The sequence below is a fragment of the Orcinus orca genome, chromosome 5 (genome assembly GCF_937001465.1).
Source record: "Orcinus orca chromosome 5, mOrcOrc1.1, whole genome shotgun sequence".
NCBI classification, from domain to species: Eukaryota; Metazoa; Chordata; class Mammalia; order Artiodactyla; family Delphinidae; genus Orcinus; species Orcinus orca.
In genome coordinates, this window is record NC_064563.1 from 148,518,228 (window position 1) to 148,530,854 (window position 12,627).

The window sequence follows — 12,627 nt, forward strand, 5'->3', positions numbered from 1 at the left end:
AAAAGACTATCAAAGTTTAGGGCAGCCCAAGGCTGTTACAGTGTGACAGTGTTCAGAAAGCTCCTTGTGGCTTTTCATGTAGCTTCAGATTGCAGTTGCAGCTAACCTTTAAGAAATTACCATCGCTGAGTTTAGGCATAGTGACGAGGAAGACTGTGTTCCCGGGTATCTGAGCAGGCCTTTCCCAGCTGCCCGTCTCGCTGAGGCCCGTTGTCTTCACGGACTTCAACCAAAACAAGCAATCACAACAGAGTAAACACAGGAGCAGATATGAGAATCTGGCTTCTTCTACGAAGCAGACCCTAAAGAGACTTACAAAAATAGGAAACAAGGCCACACTTCACACTAATTTTTTTGTTTGGGAAAATTTAGTTATTCATGAAGATTTACTTTTGTTAACCTGTGTCAGGTTTCTTATCGTTGTTTTTAAATGAATTAATAGATAAAATATTTAAGGTTGCTCAGTTTCAACGTCTAGTAAGGTGAATGGTGATACACACCCCCCAGAAGGAGAAAAGCACCGTGGTGTCCCCAGTGAGTATAAGGGAGGAAAGAGGTTTAGAGACGGGAAGCTTGAGGGTCGCTCTGGGGGCAGAACAGCTGCACCCCCGGCCCCAGCCGCTCCCCACTCTCCCTGGATTCTTCTCCGTGGACCTTCCTGAGCTCGGTGTTGGAATAAAGATGTGCTCCTCCCTCGGGCTCTCGCCTGAAGATGTAATCTCTTCGGGGAAATTGTCTGCTTCCTCCATACAGGCGGCACTTGTGCTCGGTACCACCGCAGCCTCTGCAGCGTCTGCCTGGTGCACCGCCCTGCGGCCCCGCCCGGCCCCAGCAGCAGGTTCTGTAATGGCCAGCGTGGCCCAGCTGCCCTGCAGTCACCATGAGTCCCAGGTCTCTGTGGCCTGCACAAGCCACGCGTCAGCTGAAGTCACTCTAGCATCTTCAGGATGCTTGTCACCAGGGCAGAGGAGTGGCACGTGTCACCCTGCTCACATCTGGCTGGCAGAGCAAGTACTTGGCCAAGCGTGCCCGGTGGGACTGGGAGCATCTCTGCCCCGGGGCGACGCCGAGTTTGTCCCCGAGTGCACGGCAGGCCCTCTGACCTGAGGCCAGAGCCGTGAGCCCAGAGAGAAGCCCTGCCGCCCCGTCTTTCCTGTTGGTTTGGGGCCCGCCCGCCTCCTCCGGGCGGCGGCTCTCAGGCCTCGGCTGGAGGGCCACCTGCGTGGGTTTGTTGCCGACCCTGCAGGGCGCAGGCGTCGGCCGGGCTTCGTCCCCACGCCGGGTGAGCGCGGCTGGTCTGCGGGCCGCCTGGTGCCCCTCTTTAGTCCCTGGTGGACTCTGGTTCCCCTCCAGGTGTCGGGAGACATGGCCTAGCCCCTTCCACGCTCTGCCCCACCCCCGAGGGAGTGGTGAGTCAGGGCGCTCCGGGGGTCCCGGGCACGTCGGGCTGGGCCGTGGTGAGAGGCTCTGACCCGTGTCCTGCCCGAGGCACCGTGCTGGCCTCCCCTGCTCTCGCGGGGTCCGCTGTGCGTCAGGGTTCCGCATCTCTTTATATTCTCACTCATCCCGAATCTGTGTTGTGCCTCCACTCCAGGCCTGCAGCGAGGGGGTGCACAAGTGGAGAGAAGCACCTTCTGGAAGCCAGTTGCTGGTGAGGGCTGCAAGGCTGCTGGGGCCAGGGGAGCGGGCTCTGGAGGCCAGGAGTGGTGGCCGAGCTTGTGACATGGGGATGTGGGCGAAGGGCGCCCCGGGTGTGGGGGGAATCGGCTGGGCTTTTCATTCTCTTAACAGGGTCTTTGGCAGAGCAAAAGTTGGTAATTTTGATTAAGTCCCGTTTATCACTTTTTCCTTTCGTGGTTCATGTTTTCTGTGTCAAGTCTAAGAACTCTTTCCCTAGCCCCTAGGTCCTGAAGATTCTTCTCCTGTTTTTTTCCTAAAAGTTTTGTAGTTTCTTGCTTTACCTCTGTGTCTGTTAGTATTTGTGTGAGGTGTGAGGCTTAGGGCGAGGGTCCCCTGTCCCAGCACCTTTTGTTGGGAGACCACCTTTCTCAGTGGGACTCCTTTCCCCACTGTCGGAGAGGAGCCAGGCCTCTGTGCTGGGTCTGCTCCTGGGTTCTCTCTTCTCGTCCTCTGATGTGTGTACCCCCCGATGCCAACACCACACTCTCTTGAATACCGTAGCTACAAAGTAAGCCTTATTATCAAATCGAGGGATTTTTCCTGCTTTATTCTTCTCTTTCCATATAAATTTTAGAATAAGCTTGTCTGTGTCTACAAAACCTTGCCGGGACTTTTGCAGGAATTGCGTTGAGCCCGCAGACCGATTTGGAGAGAGCTGATGTCTTTACTACGTTGAGTCTTCCAATCCGTGGCTATAGCGTTGGCTCTCCACTTACTTACGTTTCTTTGATTTATTTCATCAGCATTTTGCATTTTTCAGCAGACAGGGCCTGCATAAGTTTCATTAAGTGTGTACCTAAGTGTTTCATTGTATTTTTGAGTGATTTTAAATCGTTGTTTTAAATTTTGGTTGATATATGTTCACCGTTAGTGTACAGAAATGCAGTTACTTTTTGTGTATGACTCATCTCCCGCACCATTCTGAACTCACTTATTATTTCTAGGAGTTTTGTTTTGTTTATAGATTCCTCAAGATTTTCTAGGTAGAAAATCATATCATCTGCAAATAGAGACGATAGCTTTACTTCTTCTTTTTTCAGCCTAAATGCCTCTGATTTTTTTCTTGCCTATTGCAATGGCTGGAACTCCAAGTAACATGTTGGATAAGAGTGGTGAAAGTGGACAGCCATGCTTGTTCCCAGTCTTAGTGGGCAGCATTCATTCTATCACCATATGTATGATGATAGCTGTGGGTTTCTTATAGATGCTATTTATCAAGTTGACATAATTTCCCTCTATTCTTAACTTGCTGGTATTTTTTTTATCATGAATTAGGTGTTGAATTTTGTCAAATGCGTTTTAATGCATCAGTTTACATAGTCATATGGCTTTTATGCTTTCGCTTGTTGATATGGTAGATTATACTGATTGATTTTTTTAACATGGAGCCAGCCTTACATATCTGGATAAATCCTACTTGGCCATGGTACGTAACTCTTTTACACATTGCTGGATTCATTTGCTAATTTTTTTTAAGGTTTTTTTTTTTAAATTTATTAATTATTTAATTTATTTCTGGCTTCGTTGGGTCTTTGTGGCTGCGCGCGGGCTTTCTCTAGTTGCAGCGAGCGGGAGCTACTCTTCGTTATGGTGCGCGGGCTTCTCATTGCGGTGTCTTCTCTTGTTGCGAGCATGGGCTCTAGGCGTGCGGGCTTCAGTAGTTGTGCCTCATGGGCTCTAGAGCGCAGGCTCAGTAGTTGTGGTGCACGGGCTTAGTTGCTCTGCGGCATGTGGGATCCCCCCAGATAAGGGCTCGAACCCGTGTGCCCTGCATTGGCAGGCGGATTCTTAACCACTGCACCACCAGGGAAGTCCCTCATTTGCTAATTTAAAAAATATATTTAGTCTATTTTTGTGGATGTTCATGAGCGAGACTGGTCTATATTTTTTTTTTCTGTACTGTCTTATCTCCGGTTTTGGTATCAGGGTCGCAGTAGCCTCACAAAATGAGTTGGGAAGTATTCTATTTTCTATGAGTGTCTAAGGCTTATGTTCATTTTCTTTTAAATGTTTGGTAAAATCCTCCAGTGAAACCATCTGGGCCTGGAGGTTTCTTTTTTCTGGAGTTTTTATGACAGGTTTTCATGTCTTTAACGGCTGTAGGCATATTGAGGTCGTCTCTTTCATTTTGATTGGATTTCGGTAATTTGCTGGTTGTTCAGTTCTCCCATTTCTTTGCTGAGGTTTTTGGAGACTTGCTTTAAGCATGTTCGTACATGCTCACTGCAGCATTTTTGTGATGGCAGCTTTAAAAGCCTTGTCAGAGAATTCTAGTATCTCTGCCATCTCAGTGTTAGCATTTATTGATTTTCTTTTCTCTTTCGTGTTGAGATTCTCCTAGTCTCATTTTTGGTATGGCAAGCGATTTTTGTTTGTATCCTGGAAATTTTGGTTGCAATGTTATGATATTCTGGATCTTATAAAAATCACCTGTCTTAGCAGGCCTCTACTGACATGGGTAGGGGAACCTGTTCACAATGGGCTGGGGTGGAGGCCCAGGCACCCCTTGGCCTCCCCGATACCTTGAGCAGAGGGAGGAGCTCCTCGTTCCTGCGGGGTGGGAGCCCCTCTGATGTGGGCACGTGTGTGTGTGCCCGCGTCCCCTGTCAGCTTCGCCTGGAGGGCAATGTTCTCCAGGGGGGTGTGGGGTGGCTTTTCTTGAGACTTTTTTCCAGTGTTCTTTGGCATTTTTCGGTCGCACCCTTTTCCAGTGACAAGCCTGGAATAAACAGGAGGGAATCAAAACAAAACACAAAGGTGAACTCACTGTTGTGTCAGCCTTCACGCCTCAGGACCCATCCAGGCACCTTCTCTCCACCTTTCCCATTTTTCTTAGGCTTGTTTCATGTTTAACACAGGGTTTAGTTGTGCTCAGCAGGAATGTAGGGAAGAATGCGTCTGCTTCATTCTGTCCAGAACCAGAAGGCCTGGTGCTCCTTGTAGTCACTGCAGTCATCTGTGTCTCTGGATTAATTTTCTTGATCAGTGTCATCAGAGGGTTGTATATTTTGGGGCCTTTTTTGAAGAACCAGATTGTGTATTTGTTCATTTTCACAATTGGTTCTTTTTTTGTAACTTCTGATCTATTCTTTATTATAATTACCTTCTTTCCATTTTCTGTGGATACTTTCTGTTATTTTTCTAACTTCTAAAATTGGATTTTCTATTCACTAGTTTTCTGACTTTATTCCTAGTATAGGCTTTTAAAAGCTCTAAGTTTTCCTGTAAGTTCTATTGTAGCTGAATGCTACCAGTTTTGGCATGCAGCACTTTTATTATTGTTGAGGTCTCATGATTTTCTAATTTCATTTTGTCATCCCCATCCACTTCTTATTTAGAATCATTTAAAAAGTGTTACGTCCAGGAGAGTTATAGAGTTATCTTTTTGCTAATGATTTCTAATTTAATTGCCCACCGGGTGGAAGGCATGGTCTGTTGATTCCATGTCTTCAAAATTGGTTGAAATTTGCATGATGAGTTAGAACATTGTCAATTTGGTTTTATCCTCTGAGAGTTTTAGGAGAGTGTACATCCTCTAAATGTCAGGTGCAGCTTTACACACACACATGGTATTCCACAACTCCCTCCGTGTCCACTGTCCTTGTGTGAGCTGTGGCGGGGGTGCCATGGCGTCCCCAGATGGGCGGTTTGCTGGTTTGGCCCTGGGGTCGCTCCTCAGATTAACCCCTCGCGGGCTCTGGGGCATCGAGGCACTTCCTCACCATCGTCTCTTGGCTGGATTAGTGGGTAATCTCCTGAATTCTCTCCCGGCTTCCTCTCCTGCCACTTTTCACCTTCAGCCTGGTTTCCACACCAGCAGCCAGATTGCCGGTGTTAAAATACCGTGATTTATCAAAAGCCTCTCACATCCCTGTTTCCCGCAGGTTCCACCTGCCCCCTCTTCAAGTGGCCTAAAGCACCCTGCCCGCCTGCCCCCACCCTCTCCTGCCACCCAGCTTCCCGGCAGGAGGGCTCACAGAGGATGCCCAGTGGAGAGCAGGACAGCCCTGCTCCCGGTCGTCCGATGTCTCAGACCTTCCGGTGAAGCCAGGCCCCACGTGAGGGTGCGGATGGCAGTGGGAGCCTCTCACGCCCGCGTGCACATGCGTGTGTCTGCCTGTGTGCGCATGTGTGTCGTTTGCGGCTCGATGGGCTGCTTTTGTCTGGACTGTGCCTGGGAGGGGATGCGCCGTCCTCGGGCTCTGGTCCTTTGAAACTGATTCGTTGTGGCGGGCTGTTCAGCGAGCCACTGAACACCACTGCAACTGTCGTCACTAAGTGGGTCGCACAGCGAGGGGCGGCCGCAGAGGTGAAGAGGGGAGTCGTGAACCTCACTTTATCTCCTCTGTCACCCCCCTTTCCAGCACCAGTTGAGTTTTGAAAAGAGAACGGCAGAGCCTTCCCTCCGAGACTGTCCCCGTCACTCACCACCTCTTGCTCCGCAGGGAGCTGGGTGTCCCGCTGCCTGAAGCCGTGGCTGAAGTTGGGAGAAGTGGGTCATTGCGCAAGCGAGTCTGTCACATCGCTCTCCGTGTTGCTGGTCTCGTGGTGCTTCTAACCAAACCTAGTGCCAGGTCAGGCTATATGTTTAGTAAACGAGTTCCCTTCAGAGGTTTCTAGGGTGATATAAATTTCAAATCGAATGTCTTTTAGTTCATTAACTTCTGGTTTTCTTGTGCTGTCATCAGAAACTGCTGTCATGCTCTTTCTACTTTGTGAGACTTACTGTGAGGGTAACCCTGTCTGCTGGGACGCCGAGAGCCTCAGGGAGGAGCATGAGATCTCAGTGTTCTTTCAGTTCTCGTCCCCGTAACACTCCTGGGTTGATGCCGGCATTTCTGTCCTGAAGAGTCACCCTTTCCCAAGAGGAGACCTCTGGGTGTCCCTGGGAACAGGAGTACTTGATTGGTGACAAGGGTGCCATGGCCCTTGAGGCCCTAATGCTCCCTCACAGACGATTCTAATTGTTACCGCTGTTTCCACCCACTTCCCTGCGCCTCTGACCTGTGGAACCACTCGGTGCCTGCAGGCCCAGCTCTTCCTGGAATAGGGGGCGAACGGGCGGCTTCCGGGTGGCTTCTTCCCTTAGAGGCTGCGGTGTCCATGTCTCTGCTTCGCTCCCTATTTACCCCATTTCACCACTTCCCAGACCCCAGGGCTGTGCTGAGAGCTCTCGCTGGTTCTCCTCGCTCCTCCTGACTTCTTAGTGCTGTGGGTTTGTGCTGTTTTATTTTATGAGCATCATTGCAGTGCAGTTTCTGTAAGGGTGGAGTAAACACATGTTAACTCTGTGATGTTTAATACGAGTCTCTTCCATTGCCTTTTTAAAAAGAAGCTTTTGAGTGTTTATTACCTTTGTTCTTTTTAATTGAGTATAATTCACATACCATACAATTCATACTTTAAAATTGCACATTTTAGTCGTTTTTAGCATATTCACAAAGGTGTGCAACCACCGCCACTATCTAATTACACAACGTTCTCATCACCCCAAAAGAAACCCCACACCCATGCCATTACCCTCTCTCCTCAGCCCTAGGAACCGTGCGCCTACTTTCTGTCCCCGTGGGCTTGCCCGTTCTGGACGTTTGCTGTCAATGGGAGCACACAACATGTGGCTTTCCGCATCTGGCTTCTTTCCCTTCTCATAATGTCTTCAAGGTCCATCCACGTTGCCGCGCGGGTCAGTACTTCATCCCCTTCCTTGTGGCCAAAAAACATCCCGTTATAAGGGTGCACCACATTTTGTTTATCCACCATCATCAATTGATGGACGTTGGATTGTTTCCACTTTTTGACAGTTATGAACAACACTGCTGTGAACATCCATGTACAGGTTTTTCTGTGGACGTATATTTTCATTCTCTTGGGTATATGCCTAGGAGTGGAGTTGCTGGGTCATATAGGAACTCTGGAGGAACTGCCAGCCTGTTTTCCAAAGGGGTTATATCATTTTATATTTCCACCAGCAATGTATAAAGATTCCAGTTTTTCCATATCCTTGCTGACATTTGTTATTTTCTGTTTCTTCTTCTTATTATTATCATTTTCATTATTATTACTATTATTGCCATCCTAAGTGGCTCATTGTGGGTTTTTGTTTGTTTGTTTGCTTGTTTTTTTGCGGTACGCGAGCCTCTCACCGCTGTGGCCTCTCCCGTTGCGGAGCACAGGCTCCGGACGCGCAGGCTCAGCGGCCATGGCTCACGGGCCCAGCCGCTCCGCGGCATGTGGGATCTTCCCGGACCGGGGCACGAACCCGTGTCCCCTGCATCGGCAGGCGGACTCTCAACCACTGTGCCACCAGGGAAGCCCTCATTGTGGTTTTGACTTGCATTTTTCTAATGCCGAATGATGTTGAGTTACTTTTCCTGTGCTTATTGGTCATTTCTATATCTTCCTTAGAGAAATATATATCAAATCCTTTGTATATTTCTTAATTGTTTTTTATTGTTGAGTTGTAGAAGTTTTATATATAGTCTGAATATTAATCCCTTCTTAGGTATCTGATTTGCCGATATTTTCTATTATGTCAGTTGTATTTTCACATTCTTATTAGTGCCGTTTAATGCACAAAAGTCCTTAATTTTGATGAAGTCCAGTTCATCTACTTTTTGTCGCTGCCTGTGCTTTTTGTTGTCATATCCATGAAATTATTGCCAAATCCAATGCCATGAAAACTTTTTTTTCCAGTGTTTTCTTCAAGATGTTTATAGTTTTAGCTCTTAAGTCTAGGTCTTTGATCTATTTGAAGTTAATTTTTGCCTGTGGTGTAAGGTAAGGATGCAAGTGCACTCTTTGGTGTGTGCTATCAGTTTTCCTGGCACTGTATGTACAAGACTTCTTTTTTTTTTTTGAATTTTATTTATTTATTTTTTTATGCAGCAGGTTCTCATTAGTCATCTATTTTATTCTTATTAGTGTATATATGTCAATCCCAATCTCCCAATTCATCACACCACCACCACCATTCCCCACTTTCCCTGCTTGGTGTCCATACGTTTGTTCTCTACATCTGTAAGACTGTTCTTTTCTAATTGGCAAAAGGGAGCCAAGACAATCCCTTGTTCTTCCATTGCTTTCTGATGAGTTCCCACTCGTGACCTTCAGGCCTCTCCGATCCTCCAGTCAGTAACACGCTGACGCTCTTCTGCACCAGTGGAGACACCGTCTGCCCCTGTGAAAGAGGGAGGCTTTTGCTCAGTGTCACCTTCATGGCGTTTCCTTACATTTCGTATTTTCTCATTTATTTCACTTTGAACCTCAAGGTATGATATGGGTAAGATATTTTAGCTTGAAACAGACTCAGTGATGTAGTTTATTGCCTAAAATGGTTACCTGATTGACACGGAGAAAGACAGAGAAATGTAACATGGGCTTCTCATTATTTTTGGTGCTCTGCCCTCACAATTCCAAATGTTGGATGCTGTTGTAAAGAGCCTTTGAAGGCATCCCTGACAATAATGTGCAGAGGTCCTTACACCTGGACTTGAAAAACAGCAAAGAGGGTATGTTATGAACATGAGTTCTTGTGCCTGGGGATGAAGTTTCCTGTTTGGGCAACAATGTGAATTCAAACAGTGAAGAGTCAAGAAGCTTAGACCAAGGAGCAAATGACGCGCTCTGGAAAAGACTAGGTGGACAGATTGCATGCTGGCATGGGAGGGTTCAAGTGAAATGATTATACCAGCTGTAACGTAGAAAACCAGCAGTGTGTTTCAGTTAATATATAGTCTCATAACTTTTAAAATCAGTATGTGTACATACGAATATACTAAATATTACAAGCAGAAAGCTGACTGTTTCACTTACATTCTCAAAAGTGTACGCAGTTTTACCAGGCACTTCTGGACTGCTCACCTGTGCAGTGGAGGCCCCTGCGGGGCACGTAAGGCAGGTCCCAGGATGAGCGCTCACTGGCATTTCATCACATCCCACGCGTCTCACGCCTGAATCTTAAGAAATGCTCGCTGCTCTGTTGAACGCAAGAAAGCAGTTCTGTTGAAGCTCAGTCCCGACGGACAAGGTCCTAATCCATAAGCTCATTTGCCCCCCTGTGTTTTGTGTTTCAGGTCGGTGGGCTCCACGACCAAAGTTGGTCCTCCTGTGAATCGCCGGTTCTGGTTGTGATGCTGTAGGTCACAACGAGTGTGAACACACGCTATCTATGGGCCTGCTCTGACTCGTCCAGCCTGCTTATGGGGGAAGGTGAGTGGCTGGGAAGCGGCCCTTGTCTGCTTGTCTGTTTACCAAGAATGTGTAGCAAAGTCAGACTCACCACGGAACAATGGAATGTGTCTGAAGTGGCACCATGCTGTATTTCACCCTCTTTAGTCCGTGATATGGTGTCAGCCGGGAGTAGTGCCAGGGAGCGAAGACGAGCCATGAAAAAGGAAACTTTAAGAGAGGAAGTCGATGCAATAATGTGATCGGACAGGAACATCATTCCTGATCGGCTCTTGAAAAGGCACGTCTAGAATTTGAAGAAGCAGGTTTAAGCTGAGGCAGAAATGTTTCTCCCTGGCTTTTTTCCCTTGAGTTTTTGAGGAACGTGGGATGCCTTTGAACTGTGTTCCCCTATGTGTTCCCTGTTTTCAGGCCTCCGTGGCCTCATTCCACTAGGTGTGGAATCTGAAGAGCTGGCTCTGTGGTCTGCTTGCTTATTGGGTCTGTGAGGGACACTAGCCACACGCAGCGCCCCGTGCTAGCACTGCAGGAGGCCTGGCCCTGCTGACCGTCCCGCCGTGTGGGTGTGGGTGCAGGAGCCAGTGTGCACGTGTGCGGGGGGGGGGGGGGCGTGTGCCGGAGCCTGTGTGTCCTGTGTGCCGCTGTGTGCTCCACCCAGCACCCTGAGGTCCGACTTCTGCCGGGGCTTCAGGGGTCCCGAGCCTGCAGTATCGACTTTGCCTGGCCTCGGTGTCTCACTGTAAATGGAGGCCTCCAAGTTTCCTTGCTCAGCTCTCACGCCTGGTCCTCTCCAGGCCAGTTCTAGTTTATTCACCCGTGCATTTCAGGTTACAAGGGCATTGCCGAAGGCTGAAGAGTGCATTCTAGAGTGCCTTATTCATGCGGGGCTGCAGAGGTGGCCACTGAGAAACTGTTTTCAGCTGTGGGAGTTTCTAATCCGGGTTCACGACATACACATTGTACAGGTTCCGAGTCAACCTATCTCCCAGGTGGCTGTCAAAGAAACACGTGCATCTTTAAAAAGTCACAAAACTAAATAAGGGGTGCAGGGCCCCCTCACCGACTTTATGAAATCTTTCTTCATTCTTCTCCACGGCGGCTTCTCTTCTGCCCTATCCAAATGTTGTCTGGCTGGCTTTGCTTCGCTTTTTTAATTGCAGCTCAGCAGTTTTAATCCTGTGCTGCTTGACCCAATTCCATAAGCCTGCGCGCTGTGTTGTTTGGACCTTTGCTTTGTGCAGAGGGAGGCTAAAATCATTCCAGCCTCCAGGTGTCTGTTTGTGTGAATGTCGGTGACAGGTCACTTGGCGGCGGCTCTGGTTTTGGACAGGAGCTGGAAGGAATGGCTCCTTCCACACGGCTGGCACGTCCCGGGCTGTTGGCAAGAGCGAGGCTGGTTATGTAAACCAGAGCCGTCTGACTGGGCTTCTTCGGGACCACGTGGAGGTGTAGGACAGGCCCGGACCACCCCCAGGCCAGGCTGCAGCTCAGCAAAGGCAGGGGCCGACGGACCCCACCAGGCTCTCTGCCTTTCGCCCCGGCCGCCCAGCCCCGCACCGGGGGCCCCTGCCCTGCCTGTGGGCCTGCCCTCTGCCCGGCCACGTTTGCCAGGTGCCCCTGTGCTCCAAGGCCTGAGCGCCTGACCTTGTGTCGGGCACTGGGCAGGCTGCAGGGGTGATGGGTGGAGTCCAGTGAGACAGAGAAGCCCCAGCCGTGGGCAAGCGAGTGAGCGGCCGCTTAGCACGGTGAACACGACCCCCCAAAGCAGGAGGCATAGTGCTCAGCGGTGTGGGTCCCCCCTTTCCGACACCCACGCTGAAACAGCCAGCAGGCACAGCTGGCAAGGCGGTCCTGTCCTGCCCTGGCCTTGTCCCTGCCCCTGGCTGTGGGCTTGTCAGCCCCAGACACCCTGGATGCCGCCATCCTCGGTTCCCCCCGACGTCCAGGCTGCACCTTCTGGCCTCCTGTGTGGTCCCCGTGCCCTCAGCTCCTTCTCTTCGGCCCGTGACTCTGGTCCTTCGTGCCCCTCTGCTCGCTGTCCCTTCCCTTGTCACTTCTTGAGGGACGCAGCTCCTCCCCCAGCCACCTGCCCCCGCACAGAATCAGGCGGGGGGCCTTGGCGGCTCGTCCACCCACCGTGACCACCCCCACCCTGGCGGCCTCGCGTGGCCGCTCACTCTCCTTGTACCACTCCTGCCCCCACCAGACCCAAAGGCCAGTGCCCAGGCCTCCCAGCACCCTCCCAGTGGCCGAGGGGGCCCTCAGCGGCCTGTGCCCTATGACCGTGAGCGAGCCCGAGTGACAGGGCTGCCTTTTCTGTCCCTAACAGAGCTGTTGCGGGGTCTGGACGAGCTGACGGTGCAGGACATATGGCAGGGCTCCTGGCATCCTCCTCCCCTGCCCAGCCACTGATGCTGGCATCCCCAGGACGCCGGGCCCAGTGGGCACCGATTACAGGCTGCCCAGTGTGGGCGGGAGCGCAGGGAAGGGCCCCTCCTCGCAGGGTTGCCGCTGGCTGGGTCGGTTTGTCACCCTATCCAGAGCCTCGAGCACGTGTGTCCTTTGACCTTCTGTAAAGAAATACTCTGAGGCAGTAAAAGACGGACAGAGAGAGGTCCACCCGAAGAGTATTGTTAAAACACTGTTTAATATAACAATTCAAAAACCCAGAATATACGGTCCTTGCAGTTGACTCTATCCTTACGCATGAAAATGCGTAAAATTAAATGCATAAAATCTTATGCATAAAATGGGGTACCA

General features: G+C 50.0%; 1 protein-coding gene across 13 annotated transcripts in view; it reads left to right on the top strand.

The window, feature by feature from the left end:
• The window catches only part of PCBP3 (poly(rC) binding protein 3), a 213,262-nt gene that overhangs the window by 149,416 nt on the left and 51,219 nt on the right, over window positions 1-12,627 (top strand). For all 13 annotated transcript variants that reach the window (XM_033418500.2, XM_033418503.2, XM_012539072.3 and 10 more), the window contains one exon: window positions 9,753-9,888. In XM_033418500.2, coding sequence (XP_033274391.1) covers window positions 9,879-9,888 — 10 coding nt within the window. In that variant the 5' untranslated portion in view covers window positions 9,753-9,878. The remainder of the gene's footprint in view (window positions 1-9,752; window positions 9,889-12,627) is intronic.